This window comes from Catharus ustulatus, chromosome 7 (assembly GCF_009819885.2).
Source record: "Catharus ustulatus isolate bCatUst1 chromosome 7, bCatUst1.pri.v2, whole genome shotgun sequence".
NCBI classification, from domain to species: domain Eukaryota; kingdom Metazoa; phylum Chordata; class Aves; order Passeriformes; family Turdidae; genus Catharus; species Catharus ustulatus.
Genome location: NC_046227.1, coordinates 7,693,894 through 7,712,352, shown reverse-complemented (window position 1 = coordinate 7,712,352; position 18,459 = coordinate 7,693,894). Strand labels below are relative to the sequence as shown.

Below are 18,459 nucleotides of genomic sequence, written 5' to 3'. Positions count from 1 at the left end.
ACTGGCTTCAGTATAATCAGGATACAGATATCTCACCTTTTGAAAAAGAACCAGCAATTATTAACCTCATTAAATACTGTATATTATACTCCAAACTGACTAACAGTGGGCCACACATTAATTTAATTTCCAACAACCAGGAGATAAACTTCCATTCTGCAGCTTGCTTCTGGCTTTTCTCACTGTAATAGCATCTCTCTAAACTCTCAGAATTTGTATTCCAACAAGAATAAAAATAAACAAACTATAACCTTCTGTATCCCATGCAAGGCTGGGATCCTGTTTCCCCATCAGAGCCAAGGGTCACGTCTCCTTCCTCTATCTGCATCCACCTTCTCACTTCGATTCTAAAAATTCACATCTTCTGCACTGAGTGACATTTAGAGCCAAGTGTGTTTGCAAGTGACATTCTCATTTTGTGCCTTGCTACCATTAAGCTTGGAAAGATACCCAGCTTGTGCCCTCTGATCATCCTTGCTCTTTATGAAAAGGACAAAGTTACTTTTATGGCATAAAGAAATAATCATAGAATTGCAGAATAGTTTGAGTTGGACTTTTTAAAGGTCACCTAGTGCAACTCCCCTGCAGTGAGCAGGGACACCTTCACTAGATTGAGTTGCCTAGAGTCCCATCCAACCTGACCTTGAGCATTTTCACAGATGGAACCCCTGCTGTGTGTCTGGGTAACCTGTTGTAGTGTTTTACCACCCTCATTGTAAAAAACTTCTTATATCTAATCTAGATTGATCCACATTTTGTTTAAAAAAATTACCTCTTGTTCTGTTGCAACATCTCTGTGAAAAAGATAATCATTGCCTTCCAGGTTAGAATTTACATGTTTTGACGTATGGCTCTAATCTGATTTCTTAAATTAGTTCACCAGTTCAGCACCAGTGATTTTACTTATTCAAACACCGCATTTGCTTGTCTGGTCCAACACTCCTGTCCACAAACTAACTTGCACTTGGGTCTTTGAGCAACCTTCAACCATCTACCCAGCAGACAAAGAAACACTACAAAGCTTGGTCCTACCACCACATTTGCATAGTGCCAAGGTTTGCAAACAACAGCTGGGGACAGACAGGAATTTTCAGGTGAGCGTGAAACTTTTAAAACGTACTCTTCCAGAGTGCTGTGCACAGAAGGACTAGGGGGCAGGTTTACAGAAGTAGGCCACTACTTGAAATAGAGGAGTAAACATTGTGTTCTGGTAGAAAGAGAATGAACCAGTTTACCAAAATCAGTAGCTCTCTATATAGCAGACTATGCCCTAGTTATGCCACATTCTCCCTGAGGGAGGACAGTTTATGTTTCCCACCCCCAAACAGTGTGTGTATAGCACTGCACCAATAAACATCCATGGGCACCTGATTTCAGTGCTAACCTGTGTTCCTGTGACTCACATCCATTCTGCTTTCAAGTAACTGGCCAGTTTTTGTTGATCTGAAGTTTTAAAACTTTTGTACTGTGTTTATAAGAATCACACTTTTGTAAGTGTAGAATTTTTACAGATTGGACACTAGGACAGTCAACACTCATTTACACGAGCTAAGAATTTCCAAACAGAAATACAACACCATAGGAGTCTAACTATATAACTGCATATGGCAATGCCATATTTAAATACTTACAGCTATCTGGCATTCCTTTGAAAATTAACAGCTGATGTCCTTAGTATAATAAACTTTGCCATGCTCTGTTGAAAGCAACTTCTAACCACCTCACATCTAAAAAATTCTGACATACTGGTATTTCTTAAACCTGCAGCAGTAAGACAAGAAGGAAACCAGTTGAGAACATTTCTTTAATAAATTATTTTTTAAAAATAGTGGTGAGTTGTTTCTATACAGTATTTACTTCCTGTCTTCAAGTGGCATATTTTATTTTAATAAAGTCTAGGAGGTGAATGTGTAACAATGAGAAGTCACTATACAAAAGCTTTGCACAAAACATACTGAAATTACAGAGTAATAACCAAAATTAAGCAAGAGAAGTATGAACCCCAAACAAAATGTTCCATTTACTGAATAATTTCCATGGAGTTGTGCTTGTCAACTTCTGGAATATCTGTTAAGTGATGAAAAAAAGGACGACCATGAACACAGCCTTTCTTTTCCTTTCCAAGCTGTTGCTTCATCCTGTAAATTGTGTTTTGCACATCTTCTTTTGACAAATGTAAGGGCAGCTGCCGAGCTAAACGTACTGCTTCTCCCTGTGGAAAGGAAAAACAAAACCCCAGTAGTTTTAAAGTACCACTTTTTAGCACATTATCCCAGAACTACCAGAAAGCAAGAAATAAGCACTCACTGTTTAAAGGTCATCCTTTTCTGCTGCTAAATAGCCCAAATCTCAGAAATCTAAATATAACTTTAAACATGTCTTACTCGTCAATTCATGACATTTCTACAATGGAGGTATGCACAACAGCCCCTTGGTTATGTTTGCACTCTTTTAGCCTACTTTTGCAAGATGCTTTGCGTTTCTTATTTCCTGTTGTCACCAGCATCACCTGTACATGTTTACCAGTTCACAAGACACACTTCACACCACAAATTTTAACAGTATAATAAATTAAATGGTCAGTAAGTAAAATTTGAAAGATACTATAGCAAAACTTCATAGATTAATTTGTACTTACTATGACCTATTGCATCCACTTAACACTAGAAAGCAGAAGTGACTGCTAAAGCACCCACCCTCAAAGAACCAAGGAACTTGAAAAAGAAGTTGTTTCCTCCTCCAAGATGGACCTTCCTGCCACTGCCTTCTCTCCTGTACTGGTCATGTTGCATAGACAGGAATGTATGTGGCACACAACCTCCCTTCATACTGTGCAAACCTGAGCAGCATTCATGATTCAATCTAAATCATCTCATTTTCTTTGTCTGAAATTTCTTCCGACTCCTCCAAGTGGGAAAAGATGACTGTGGACTGTTCTATACCCTGGAAGGCTGCTGCTTCAACCATTACCCTGTTCTCTCTTCTGCATCTACTGACAGCAAAAGCTGCACACACGCTGCCTGCTCAAACATGAAATGAATTATTAAAGCTGTGATTCTGAACATGACAGTGAATGCATTTCCAGTGCTCACCTCCCAGAACGGTAAAAAAATTCAGTCTGGGTTTTCTTTACAAACCATTCCTGTCTCAATACTGAACTTATCCTTTCTTTAAGCTTCTTTCCTGAGTGCATGAGAGTGGTTCAGTAGGGCATAACAGAATCACTTGCTGCAAAGGCAGCTTACTACCTCCAAAAGACAGGGAAAGATTTGTGTAACACTGCTTAAGAGATAAAACACATACCCTGTGTAAGTATGTGTCTAGGTCCCAGTTTGAAGTAACTTGATTCAGGAAGGTATGTAATAAATGCTTAAACAAGAAGAGACTTTAAATATATTTCAGTAACTTTTTTGAAGAGAATTAGTATTAAAGAGCATTAGTGAAACAGCTAGGCCAAGAAGCCATTACTACTGCTGTTGGTTACTCCAGTTTTAACTAGTACCACATCTATTAGTTGTCTCTGAAACTTCATGCCATTATTGTCTCTGGATGGAAAACTTATTTATTTGCACAGAAAACATTAAGGTAAGTCACTGCTATTCTGTGGCAGTTTTGTATCCTAACAGGGAGAAATGCCTCTCCAGTCTGAGAAGTGCCTTACAGAGGAAACACTTTGTGAATATTAGCTGCTGGCATGTGTTACATCACACTGGGTGACTGCTTTTGGGCATATCTGATGAAGTATTTTGGTAAAGAATACACAACTCAGAGAGGATATGACACTCTCTTTTTCAAGAGTAATTTCTGTTTAGAACACAATGAAATTAATTAAATCACAGTAGAAGAAAGATTTTCAAGCTGTTTCAGGAATTATTACACATTTAGCTGGCTAATACTAAAAGAAAGCTTCTGTCTTACCTCCAAGTAATTTATCACTTTGAGAGGCCTACATTCATATACTTCCTTTGCATTTCTGTTAACTACTGCATTCAGAATTTCTTTCAAATCAGAAATTCCATAATATGGCAGACAATTTGCCATCCCTTCTATTTCCAGATGACTTTCTGTAGCCGAAACACCTGAAAATACAAAACCAAAACAGTAATTCATGCAATTCTTTGATTTCTATTCTACAGCAATTCACAGAAAATTAAACTAATGCAAAGTCATTTAGTACTTTAGTCCAATACAATTAGGCAACTTTTTTGTTCCTTCCTTGGAATGAAAAGCATTTATTTGCACAATGTTTCATTATGATGATGTGTGTTTATTCACATCACAAATGTCTCAGCTTACATTAATCCAAATCCTAGCTGGCACTGTTTTAATGCTTAAAACATTTGCAGCATTCCCAGTCTTGAGCACAGTTTTAATTAAAGCTTCTGTGACTTTAATTAAACATATATAAATCAGAGTTGAAGCTAGCAGTAAAACACAATTTAGTTTGAAAAAAACTAAAACAGCCTTGGCACTATTTCCTATATAAATGGTTTAAACATCTGCAGAGTTCAAATGTTATCATAAGAAATTCTGATTCCACTGAAATAAAAAGCAGTTTTTTTCCCCTACCACATCTGAGGAAAAACTGAAACCCATAAAACTAGAGGCTTTGTGACTCCCTGCATATTATCATTCATATGGTATCACTGCTGGAGCAGGGAACACTCCGAGTAGGAATGATAAATAAAAAATTAAACAGCCTTTCTAACAGAGTATCTATTCAAGCACCGAGGTCTATATTATTTCCCTTCTTATTCACATTGCAGGGGAAAAAAAAAAAAGATTGAAGTTCCTGTACAGTGACTTTTTTCCCACTCCCACTCCCAGTTAGAAGCAAGTTCTCTGGTGGTAAGGCTCACATAAATTCTCATTCAGTCCTTCAGAATATCCTCATTCATACTGGGCGCACAGAAACCTCAGCCCAACCTGCCCAGCTACCTTCCCTCTTCCTCCACTACAAGTCTAACAAGTACAAACTTTGACACAGACAGCATAGAAAAATTGAATTAGTAATGAAAATAAATCCACTCTCGTGTAATGGCTCCAGGTAGGACAAATTACCTTTGGCTCAAGTCACAAATGGTTTTTGTAAAGCAAAAAGAACTGGAGACAAATAGACTGCTCCAAGGTGGATTAAACTAACAAACTATCACAAGGGATAATTCCTGCTCCTCATCCAAACAACAACATGAAATATTTCAGAAGGGAGAGAAAATACAAATGCAACGTAAGTCAGTAAGATGTACTTTCATTAGATGGTAGAATGAAGCTGAGTTATCCATGTCCAGGCACTGTTTATTTGAAAGTCATTAAGTAAGAGTACAGACGAATAGGATAACCGTGCAGATTGAAACTTTTCCTAAATATGGGTGTGTCACTGGGTAAATAATGCTCTTGGGCTTTTTAAGATTCATGGCATGAGATACTTTGACCAGTGGGAATTTGATATAGGGAACAGCTCCTCATCCCCCCTCCCCCCAAAAAATCACATAACCTTCTCTCAGCTATGTATTAAACACTGCTTTACATCTGAAACTTAATTTCCTTTTCACCCAGCCTTGTCTTCCTTCTCTTTTTCAAGCTGCCTTTCCCTAATCATAGCCAGCAAGCAGAAATATATTTTTATATGATCCTGGAAACCTGTGTTCAGATTCAGCTTAAAGCAAAATGTTAAATTATATGAAAGTTTGCCAGATACAAAGATGAGAGAAGATGATGTATTATGCTAATGTTTCCCCATGGGCAAGCCTGTCAGTAAGGGACAGGACGAAAAGCCTCTTTTTAAAATCTCCTTCACCTCTTTTTTCTTAATTTTTGTCCTATTTTTGATTTAATTACAGATTAGATTTGGGGAACTATTCCAGCCCATATGCAGTTTTCTCTCTAAAATGAGAATTTAGTCTATTTGAAAACCTTTCAATAATGACCCCTCTATTTGCTACCAAAGACAGGACACAATTTTTTTAAAAGTTTCAAGTATTTAAACATTCAGTTTAAAAACTTGTATTTCCTTGGCTTCCTTTTAAAATTTTATGACAGTGAGGTTCTGGATTTGCAAAACATTTCCTCATATACTCTTAAGCTTCACCAATAGCCATTGTTCCATCTGCAAATTTTGACAGCCAGATTTGACTTCACCATTTTCCTCTTTCATCTGAAAGTCAAAGTGGGCTCGAAAGAGTTTAACAGACAATACAAACCCTGGCTAAGGGAGGTTTATTTCTTTGGTAATTCTGTTTGTGTGCCATTCTCCTTTTCTGCTAACATTCTTTAGACTGCAAAGTAGCCCAGTTGCATGCTGATTAACAAGTATTTATCTGCAAGTCTCTGCAGGAACTCTGATATTGGCAACACTTGATGATATAAGCAGATGTCCAAGCCTCAGTGTACTTGTAAATTTTTGACAAAATATATATTAAGATTTTTGAGTATTCAAACAGCAGTTCTCCAACAGTTGCCATAGTAGTTTCTCTGAAATACTCTGCAACTTCCAAGGAAAGAATTTCCATGAACAAATAAACAAGGCTTTCAAATGAGTAAAAATGTGGATTTCTCATTGTTACAAATTCCCCCCTTCTCATTCCAAACAAAGCATTGACAATCATCTTTGGGTAATTCCTTCTTGATGGCCAGGAAAAACTGTTCCCTTCCAGCTGCCACCTAGATTAGGTGACACTATAACACTATCTATCTCCCGGTCTAAGGTCAAAACCAAACTGAAAATGAATTGCAGCATGGTTTTGCACTGGTGGGTTACAAGAGCTGAGGCAGTTTATACCACCAAGGATAATGGGTCATTTACCTATTACTGCTCTTTGGGGCCTTATAAGCACATTCTTTGTACACACTCATGTTGACTACATGAGGCAGACAATTCTACCCTAAAAGTCTGCCTTGGAGCGCGGCCCAAGACCCAGCACTGATACAATTCGACCAGCTAAGGTGTGTTCCTTGGTCTCAGTTCCTCTCTAGCCAAGAATTCCCATCTCTCTCTAGGCCTTTCCCAAAGGCAAACAGACAGATGTGCAGTGAAGGCACTTATAATAAACACATCTTAAGAAGAATTGGACAGAAAGTAATCCATCTTACTTCATGAAATGTTCCCTGCACGTAGGGGTCACTGTGAGCAAACAAATGCCTGGCAGGTCCCAGAACACTGAGTATTAAGTAATTTGCTTTATTAAGTAAAAGCAAACAGACTGCTCTCCCAAAGGTAGCATCACTTGAAGCCTCAGTAAGGCCAGAACATGAGGGGGTGGGAGGGCAGTGGAAGACAGACTGGAGCTCAGCGTCAGAGCTGTGCGAATTACAACAACTGGCACATTCCACAAAGAAACCATTGATTTTGCCTAACTGACACACTGACAGCAAGAAGTGTTTTCTTGGCTATTTCACAACATGTTTTTCACTGTGAGCTATCCAGAGAAAAATCTAGTTGAAAACTCCTTAGACTGATGAGCAGCTAATACTGAGAGAAACAGGGAGACAATACAAAGATCTTAGCCTACCAAAAGCATGAAGTAGATGGGGCACTTCCAAAATCTAGGATACTTGGAACAACTCTGGCTGCAGTCATATAGAGTCTCTGAAGAGTGTAAAGGTAGATTACCTTTCTGTCTTCTAGCAAGAAAACATTCAAAAGGCAGACTTATCCTCAAATGAAACAATAGGCAACTAAGGCCTCCAACTCCCACACTCTTGCAAAAATTAACATCCAAAGGTGCATTTGTAAAAATACAGACATTTAAGTAGTTTTCCCACCAAAGAGCCAGAACTCCACGTGGAACTGAAGAAAACAGCTGATTAGACCTTTCAAAAACTTACTAGGAGTAGTGTATCTAGTGCCACATGGTGCTGTGGGGTTCAGAGCAAGGCCTGTGAGAAAGACTCCTGGTAAATGAAGAGGGTAAATAAAGCTCAGAACCACCCCACTAGTTGAAACATATTGACCATTACAGAACAGAGTTGTGTTTCTATGAATTCCAAGCACTGCAAGGGAGTAAGGTTCAATTTCTCAGTATTAATCCTGAGATTAATGGAAGATTAATGAATAACTCATTTTTTATCCTATGAATGACACTGTCCCTAACATGTCATCCAAATAAGGAAAAATTAATACTTCATGGTGAGTTCTTTTTCAAGTAAGAAACTATATGAATGAAAATCTTCATACAAAGCCCCTCTGTGCCACAAATTGACAGAAGCTAAGATTCTGAACTGCAAAGAAGCATTTTTAAAAAAGATCAAGTTGATATACAAGCCTAATGCAACACAGGAATTACCACTTTCCAAATTAAGGCAGCTGCTCAGGGTTTTTTTAAAATAAATAAGCAGTTCTGCAAAACACTGCAACACCACACAGAAATTAGGAATAAATATTTGGTCCTATATTTTAATTTAAATCATAATAATAATCTAGGAAACTGTCCTAGTGGGGTGCACAATACAAAAGGCAAGAGGTCCAGTGCTCCAAATTAGTGTCTGGGTATTATGAGTAGACTTAATATAGGGTAATGAGCAGCAATACTCTGTCTCCTTCTCTTCTTCTTTGGTAGAATAATATCTATAGAGATTTAAAGAAATAATCAGTGCAACCTACTAGACTGAAAGTCCTCCTCAGAGACCACCATGGGTCAAGGAAAGCCTCTTCCTTGACTGAAACTGCTGAATGCCAAATTGGAGCAGCGAAATTTCCTTTGCTCTTGTTTTGGGAGGTATCTTAGGGCTAGTGATGGCAGCACAGACTTATTTGCATGGATCAACAGAAAGGGCTGTTATTTTGCAAGAAGTAATTACCAGAAATACCACTAGCATGCTGAAATTAAAATCTTAAGAAATCAATCAATCAATCAACAAATTCACTTGTGACATAAGAGGACTTCTCTGTCAGAAAAAGTAAACTTTCTACTACAGAGAATAAAAGCCTTCACTCAGGATGAAAAAGGAAGCCATGCACATTAACAAGTGCTAATAAGTCTATTAATGAGAAATCAGTCAGCAGTCAGAAAGGAATATCTATTATGACCACATCAGGGCTGAAGTCCCAGAGTAAAACACAAACTCCTGAATATGCTGCAGTGGACCCAGACAAAGAGGGAGAGTTGACAGTTCAGCTCAGCTGAGAAACAGGAAATACTAGGACTGATCCAATTAATCCAAAAAGGAAAAAAATTACTTACAAAGGGCGTGGGCACAGAGAATGGGGTTCTGGTGTGCTCCTGTGGATGCTGCTAAGGAGAAACTCTCCAATTACTATGGGTTAATGGCACATTTCCATTCTAGGACCTCTCCACAGCAAGCTGTGACTTTATCATCCACCATGGAAAGAAAGCACTTCTGACCCAAAAAATTAACATATCCTGAAGAAACAAAACTTTTCTGAAGGAAATTTTAGATCAAAAACATCAGAATGCCTCTCAGGATGTGTCTGAATTTCAAAAACTCCAAAAAAACAGACACTGAATACAGACAGTGAAAAAGCTAATGCTTCTACAAGGATTGTGAAAAGATGTTTTATGAAACAAACCGGATCTCTCAGAGCTGAGAAATCCTACAGAATACTCAGGTCTAAGTTGGACAAATCACTCCTGGTATGCAGGTCCCCTTCTGTAAAGATTATACAAGAATTTATGAATTAAATAACCTTAAAATTCATAGTGAAATTCCCAGAGAAGGACACATTAGGAATGCTAAAAATTACTACCCAAGTGTCTAAAAATCAACTCTAACAAAGTCTTTGTAGAAGATAGTGTATTTCAGGGGCAAGCTGAAGAAAAAGAGGAGAAACTGATTAAGTAGAAATCCTTGGGTCAGTTGGAAAAAAGCTGGGAGAAATTCCATTTGTTTGCTGGTATTTCTACCTTCATCTGCAGTGGTATGCTCTTTAAATAAAAGAGGCTGTAACTGCTATAATGTCATCAGCAGAAGATTATAAACATGACTGACAAGACTCAGATGTTTTTAACTTTTCACTCAAGTAGTTAAAACAGAAGAGTGGGACAAAGAACTGAATTAGATTCTCATTCTTTACTGGGCTATTTCTATGGTTCATCAACCTCCATATTGCATACAAGGCACTTTCACTAACTGTAAACCAAATGAGAGCAGTTCCCTTGAGGTTTAGTTTTTTTAAATTTACATCTTAGGAACACAGGATGGAAAGACTTTTTCTCATTAAAATTACAGTGTCAAGTCCTTTGCTATGACAGCGTTACAATGCTGCTCTTCAACTAACCAATCTGTCTTAAAAGTAGTTTCCCATTTGATTTCGGCCAAGACAACCAATTTTGTTCACAGTAGCTAGTATGGGGCTGTTTTGGATTTGTGCAGGAAACAGTGTTGGTAATACAGGGATGTTTTTGTTGCAGCTGAGCAGGGCTTACACAGCATCAAGGCCCTTTCTGCTCTTCACCCCAGCAGTGAGAAGGCTGGGGGTGGACAAAGAGTTGGGAGGGGACACAGCTGGACGGCTGACCAAAGGGACATTCCAGACCATGTGGGATCAAACTCATAGAGCTGGGGGAAGGAGAAGGAAGTGGGGCGCTGTGATGATATCTGTCCTCCCAAATCACCATTACATGGGATGGAGCCCAGCTTTTCTGGGGATAGCTGAACACCTGCCTGCCCATGGGAAGCAGCAAATTAATTCCTTGTTTTGTTTCATTTCTGTACGCAACTTTTGCTTTACCTGTTAAACTGTCTTTATAGCTCAACCCACAAGTTTTCTCACTTTTACACTTTCAATTCTTTCCCCCATCCCATTGAAAGGGAAGTGAATGAGTGGGTGTGTGGAGCTGAGCTGCTGGCTGGGGTTAAACCATGACACATCTGCAGTACTGTGAGATTGGTCATCAACTCTCTGTTGCTGCCTAGAAAGAAACTAAACTCTTCACCCAAGATGAAAAACAAATTGTCTTCAAATATTCACATTAAATTTATTCACATTAACTAGATTTCGAGCAAACTTAGAATATAAGAAGGTAAAAAAGAAAAAGCTGGTGAGCAAAACTGCTAAGCCACAATCCCATGCTTGCCTAGGGACATATCATAGACCTCCTCAGCTTTTGATTTGCTTACCTGAATAAAGCATCTAAGAGCTGCCTCTTATAGTACATGCTTTATTTCCCTAATCATTCACTCCGTAATTATTGTAATGATTAATACCAACACCTCTTCTAGTAAGGTGTTGGTATTTATGTAGAGATTTAATCAGTCAGAAAGATGTTTCCTTCATTTTGCTATGCATGATTCAGTAAGGAAAACAGCACTGGTTCTGTTCTTCACAAGAACCAGCCTCTCAGTGAAGGAGTTGGTCTACATCCCTTTTTTGTACCTACCCTTAAAAGATCCCATATGTTACAGTACATCTGTCATCACTGTACATATGTGGGGATCTGTAACACATGAAGCTATAGCATTTCTAACAGCTCTTATGGCCAATCTTTTCCCTGAGCTGTCAGCTAGGTGCTACCCCCAAAGACGACTGCTTTTCTTGGAATTCTGCTATAGAATTCGTGATCTGCAGAACCACAACTGGGTCACCCCTGTGTTCCTAATGCATCCCTAGAAATCATTCTTCAGAAAGATGTAAATACTTTTGAGCTCTCTTGATAAAAAGAATCTTGCAGAAAATGCATCTATTCTGTGATCAACAGAGAGGTACTGAAAAGTATACTCCTTCAAAGTATGTTCAGATCAAACTCTGAGAAAAGGTGTGGTGATCCTTTGACCATCTCTTTGCTGGCCCCTTTGGGCTCTGGGTTACAATTTTAATAGAAAAGTATGACATTAACCAGGATCCAGCTTCTTACTGGACCTCTTCAACTGCTCAGCAGTACAAAAGTAGTCAGCTAAAGCACACACTTGCAGAAGGTGCCTGGGCTTAGGAATTCTTATCAGTTTAATCTAAACTCTGTCAGAATGGCAATTAAGGATACAGGCATTGAGTATTTTGAGAAAAGAAGAAAGAAGTGAGGACGACACGGATTTCAAAGCATTCTTTGAAATACTATTGAAGTTTTCTGTTCAGGCATCAGTTTCCATTACTCAATGTCCTGTGTGGAAGATTTCATTATTTGCCAAGAAATAAAATCTCAATGTTATGGAAAGCAAAATGCTAGTGCTTTAAAAGACAAGGTGAGGCAGAATAACAAGACCCACATTAACAATAACTTAAGTCATTAGATCATAGGAAACAAGTTCCAATACAACTAACAGATTTTAAAACCATCATACCTTCTATCACTTTTATCTGGAATCCATTTGCTACAAGTCTTGGATCTGACAAATAACCTGATCCATGGAAACCCTGGTAATTCTTCTGCATTTTATGAAGAGCAGCCATATACTGAGATCCACCAATAAGACTGCAAAAAAAAAAGATCCCCAAAGTGTTAAAAACCAACATCCCTTATGTGAAAATTACAAGTGTGCAAAAACCCAGAAGGTACCAAGCGATAAGGAGTGATCAAGATTTTTAAAAGTATTTTTGAAAAATAATTTGTTTTAAAGAAACAAAATGAGAACTATTCACTTATCTTAGCAAGGGATCAAGTTTAAACATACAGTAATAATTCTATCAGCCATTTCCTAATTTTTGGGGGGAAATTAAGCTACAGTGAAGTTGTGAAAATATGGAGCATTTAATTTTCTTCTGGGGGAGGAAATTTCTATTTGCTGCACTATCGATGAAACTGGTCAAAAATCTTGTTTATTTCAAATAGAATAAGACCGAGCGTGCTCATTACTTCAAGATCAAAGTATGAAAAACAAAAATAAGTGAGTGCACAGACAAGGACAGCATTAGCAAACAGGGCCTTGGCAGAGTTGACTGTAAATAATTATCAAATGATGTTTCAAGTAACATAGACATTTTTGCTCAATAGTACTATACCTGTCTGTTAACACAACTGGATTGTCCAGTTTCTCTACTGGAAGCTTATGGTTCACCAACAATCTCTTAAATAGCAGGGCCTCTTCCATTCTATATGGATTCAGCACCTTTACATTTTTTTCAGTAGTAACTATCCAGACATCAGGAAAACTCTGACGCCGGATCAGGAAAAGTTCGTGTTCCTCTGAAACATTTCTCTCTCGTCTCTGAAGGTGACGTCTACAGGAACTCAGAGAAAAAGGCACTGTCACAGTTTTCACAGGCTGTTCCAGTTTCCCCTTCTTTTCAATCTGGTCATGAAATATCTTGTCAAGCTTCTGCTGGTCAGATGCAGGACTCTTTAGCTTGGGTTTGTGTTTTCCTGCCTCCTTGGCTGGTCGGTGCAATGGCTGTGCATTGGCTTTCTTCACCTCTCTGTTGTACCGTTCGTGGTCCTTAGTGGCTTTTATTTCATAACTTAAAGGAGAAAACAAACCAGTAGCATCAGCAGATAAAAAGCTCCAGACCCCAACCCCTAACACACTAAAGCAGAACGAAAGGCAACCATTTCAACAGCCAAGAACTACATCCATCCAAGTACCCACATAAATATGCTGCCCACTGTGATGAAGATGTGACTGTGCCTGTATTACATCACACCTTGAACAAAAGCTGGAAATTCTCCTTCATCATGACAGCCAGCAAAACCTCAATTACTATAAGGGGGAGGAACTATTACTTAAGGAAGAGAGTGCATCATATAAAGATCTACAGCAAGGTTCTTTTCACCCGAGTCCCTTCTTTAATTTGCAATCACAAACAGAGTTTTGGAAGGAGTTTTTTGTCACAGGCCCATTCAGTTCAATTCACAAAGTAATTTAAGCTTCTAGAGCTCTACAGCGTTCCAGGGCAGGCCATGGGGCTGGCAGGACTCTGGAGTAGAATAATTTCTCAAGTCCCAGGTCTCACTTAATAAAAGTGTATTTGATTTCAAATGGCCTAAAATTAGCCATATAAAGTGGAAGAATACCAAATATGTATGATTATCACAGAATTCTCCAAGTAATAATCAATCTTACAGATTTTTCAAAAACAGTCAATAAAAAACTACTCCTAAATGCTGTCTAAATGGTTAAAACATTACTACATACTAAACCTCTACAACATGAATGGATTCTTAATGAGTTTATAAATGTCAGGGAGATAACTAAACTTTTATAGGTCCCAGGTTTATGCTTGTCTACTGCATATGAATTTTACTTTTCTGAAAGCAAAGGTTGTGATTTGTTGAACTCCCTCTTTTTTCCCTTATTTGATATTCTGAATTCTAGAAGGTAATTCAAACCAGTCTAATCTTCAATTAAAACAAAACAAAAAAAAAGCAGTACTATCATATGTTAGTATTGGAAATAAGTATTTTAGCTGGTCATATTTATTTATTGCTACTTGCTGGAACAGTTTGATTCAATTATGTGTATGCACGCTGGAAAATTAAGGTCAACAAAAGGGTCACCATTTGCAATTAATTATGATGTGCTAGCATTCACATCTGGTACCAATATTTAGTTAACTAAAAAAGTCAGCTTAAATAGTTTCTTGCAATAAATCACGTCCTAGAAAATATGGAGCAAACATTAAGATAAAAAACATCTGCTCCTTTTTAAATGAATGGATGAAATCACTTGAACAGAATTTTTTTTAATCCCGAATTCATTTACAGCTTTGACCAGATCAATAAATACTTTGTTTTGAATAGTCCTAACTGTAATGCAGAAAAATATTTAAGTGTAAGAGAACTGAGCCTTCAGTAATCACTGGTAATCTGAGTGCACTTCCAAACAAAGTGCAATTTGCCTTTCAGTTTAGACTACCACCAGAAAAATTCTAGTCTTACAACTTTGATTGTGAGCATCTTCCAGATTCAGGCACATCAATATCAGTGATTTGACCAAAGAAAAACTGCAGATTTAAAAACTATGAGGGAACACCTTTGCCTGTCTGAAAATCCTTTCACAGAGGAACATACAATCAAGTGCTACAAGAATACCACTTCTCTGTTTTGTGAATTAAGACTGCAAATTTAGGATATTTTTTCTGGTGCTACAAAACCTAAAGCCAAGAAAATTTGCAAAACTTGATGTAAGCAGAGATTGGAAAACTAGAATGAAGTCTGGACTCAAAGGCAGCTTTGATTTAATTAGAAAAATGGACCCATGATATATCCTCCTCTCCCTTTGCAACATAAACCTGAACACAATAATCAGCATGCTAAAAAACTTTTAATATATGCCTCTCTGCCCTTATAAGACAAATAATCTGAACTTGAGTATTTGTTTCAAACTCTGACAGCAAAGACCATGCTGTTTCTCCCAAGGTACAAATCTACTCATGAAGAATTACTGCAGAGTGCTGACAAGGTGATTTGTTAGTCCCATGACAGCGTGTGTAGCTTTGAACCTTTCCTACACCTTCAGGGTAACTACTCCTGCCACTGTTATGGCACTTGGAGGGATTTCTCCCACTCCTACCTGAGCCTGATACACAGGAAACATTAAGGCCAGAAACACATGCAGGCTGTGTTAAGTAAGAGCTGAGTGACTGCAAGGAATGAAATCCTTTGCAAAGCAGGGGGATATGTGATGCTGCCAGCATGGACATGCATGGAGCTTTCCTCCTCTATTATAACCTAAAGACCATAACATTTGACATTCCGGTTGTGTAATAAATGCTGGCTTGTTTTGGAAAGGCCATCCTGTGTCATTATGAGACATCTGGTGCTTGTACTACTCCCAAAAGGGATTTAAATTAATTTAGACCCGATGGAGGGGCCACAGAGAGAAACACTGATGCTGAAACCATGCACACCCATTGCACAAGGCAGGACTTTATCACATAAGGATGGAGGACTGGAGCCCAGGAGATGTGGGGTTGTGCCAGAAAGGATGCATGAAGCAGAGCTGTGGCACTTGGCTGCCCTGATGTATTTACATTTGCTGTTACCTCTAGGTGGCCCAATTTATCCAGAGTACCTGGAGGCAAGACTTATGTTCTCTGCCACAAGTCCTTATGGATTGCTGTTCTGCAGGAAAAGTTGTCTGTGTATCTCTTCCTATTTGCTATTCTCTGAGGCAATTTTAAAATCATAAAAGTGGAAAGGTAGACCAAAGCTGGTATCTATAGATACAGCTAGTGGTGAATTCTTCATTTCCTTCTACAGCCATGGGATTCAATCCTACATATAAGGAAAATACATATGCACTGTGTATAATATATTGCATTCAATCCTACATATAAGGAAAACTTGATTACCAGAGAGGTCTCCTTCCTGAACTAATGCAAAGTTAATCTGTAGGCACACTCTTTAACATAACAGTTGTACCAGGAAAGCAACCATGAAATCCCAAAAGCTAAAGCAGAGCAAATTAAAATTTTCTGAAACAGCTGTCAGAACCTTTTGTTTCATTTCATTAAAAGCATGAATATAATTGGAGTAGATTTCTACTATTACATTAATATTTCTGCTTATACAGAGATGGACAAAACACTTTCTCACATGTATGGGTTTGTGACCATGGCATGTTGCATGCACACTAAACTTCCAAGTTAGGTAAACCAGAAGCTAGGTAAAAAGGTTTCACTTAACTCTGATACAGCTGATATTCAGAACAATGCAGATGTCTTATTAAAATAATTCCTTTGCTTGTAGATGGGATTTCAAAAAATTTGAAAAATTTTAGAAAAATATGGAATTTAGCTATTCAGATTGCAAACTAGGAAGAGACTTGGTCTTGTTTGAAACAGATTAAAATTTAGACTGTGCTATAGTCTCTGAAGCAGCACTGGAATGGCTTTTTAGGGGAAAAAGTAATTCCTTGTGTCATTTGATTGGGTTTTGTAAATACAATTCTGAGGTTGGGATACAAACGAAATTTAGAAAAATGGAATTCAATGTTCAAATAACAAAGTTCCCAAAAAGAATTCTCCCTTTTATTACTATAAAGTTGAAAAACCTCTGAAGAACTCTACAGTGCCTCATCCCTCACCATGCTGGTGAGTGCACTGGGAGTGCATTGGGAGTGATACTGTAAAGGCTGCCCTCAGATGTTTGTAGGATTCAAAGAGTCACTTTCTTGCCTGTTATCTTAAATAACTATTCAGCAGAACTGTCCCTAACTGCTTCTGTCCCTAATCTAACTACTGCACAGCACAATGACAAAATAAGTACGTAATTCCAATCTGTAGTGCACAACTGCACACAGCAAAACATGACAACTAACAATACTGATCTGATTCTGATCTTGAGAAGTCAAAAATCAATATCCATTTTTTCATTAAAAAAAATGGAACATTACAATTTTTAAAATTCATTACAAGTCACTCTTTGGTAGCTTCCAAGCTGTTCCAAGATTCAGAAGCAAGACACAGCCTGAAACAGAACTTACTTCTGTTTTTCCTCTTCGTTCAAATTCTTCCACTGCTCTTCAATTGTCAGCAGGATGTCATTCATGCTGGTCTTTGGATTATCATTTATCAATTTTGGACGACACTCATGTGTGAAAAACTCAAATGCAGACTTTGGTTTCTTTATTATTCTGCTATTAATTAAGTCATAAGCTGTCACATGTCCAAATTTTTCACTTATCACATTCTTTTTCTTTATGCTCTGGTTTGAGATTTGTGGACCACTGCTTTTTTCACCAGTGTATTCATTTTGCTTATTAGCTGTTCTTTCAGCTTCAGGAATCAAGATTTTAACAGGTTCCAGCTTGTCTCCCAGACTGTCTTTAAATGCACTTCCCATACTCCAACTATCAGCAGAGATTTCAGGTAAGTCCTTAGGGACTAATGCCTCCTTATTGTTACCTATTTTGTCAATGTTCTCAGAACTCAAAAGAGGCTCATTGGCTTTATTAGGCTCAGGATCCACAGGAACACTATTACTTTGAATACCAGCCATATTCTGTCCATTCTGTTCCTCCTCACACAATAAATTGAAGGAACTGTCTGGAAAGGCATCACTCTTAGAAACCTCTCTTTTGTCCAGGCGACTGTGTACATTATCACCACTAAATGTCTGATGATTTAAGCAGATCTCTGCGTTTTTTCCTGCTTGACAGTTTTGCACATCACTGCTGAGTGAAAGGAATGAAGTATGAGCATGTAGCTCATCATTTCCAGATGGTCCCATTTCATTAACAGCCACATCTGTTTGGTCTGTTCTATGAACAAACATGTCTTCTGAGGTAACATCTGTTTTACTACTTTCACCAGGGACTGCAGCAGGTAGTGGCCCATACAGTGATTTCAACACATTTTCAACTGCAAGCAAGACAGATTCCTGGAAAAAAAAGAAAATACACACACATAAGTGCACCTGAAAATGTAACTGCCAGATACCAAGAATACGGAACAATATGCAAAGTGCTCTTATTTGGAATAATTTTTAGACAACTCTGGACAGATTATTGCATTTCATTTGTTAACACATTCCAAAAGACTCTGAATTGGACACATTCAGCCTCAAATATTTTGTGACATGTATTCTGCTTCACTAGTTTACTCTGATATCACAAAATCAATTAAATGCT

The 18,459-nt window shown here is 38.0% G+C and overlaps 1 protein-coding gene across 3 annotated transcripts in view; it reads right to left on the bottom strand.

Annotated features, from left to right (window-relative positions):
- Window positions 1-1,784: 1,784 nt before the first annotated feature.
- The window catches only part of PMS1 (PMS1 homolog 1, mismatch repair system component), a 43,813-nt gene continuing 27,138 nt past the window's right edge, over window positions 1,785-18,459 (bottom strand). For all 3 annotated transcript variants that reach the window (XM_033064439.1, XM_033064440.1, XM_033064442.1), the window contains exons 9-13: window positions 17,314-18,209; window positions 12,893-13,348; window positions 12,235-12,365; window positions 3,919-4,079; window positions 1,785-2,212 (exon numbers count right to left, since the gene is read on the bottom strand). In XM_033064439.1, coding sequence (XP_032920330.1) covers window positions 2,021-2,212; window positions 3,919-4,079; window positions 12,235-12,365; window positions 12,893-13,348; window positions 17,314-18,209 — 1,836 coding nt within the window. In that variant the 3' untranslated portion in view covers window positions 1,785-2,020. The remainder of the gene's footprint in view (window positions 2,213-3,918; window positions 4,080-12,234; window positions 12,366-12,892; window positions 13,349-17,313; window positions 18,210-18,459) is intronic.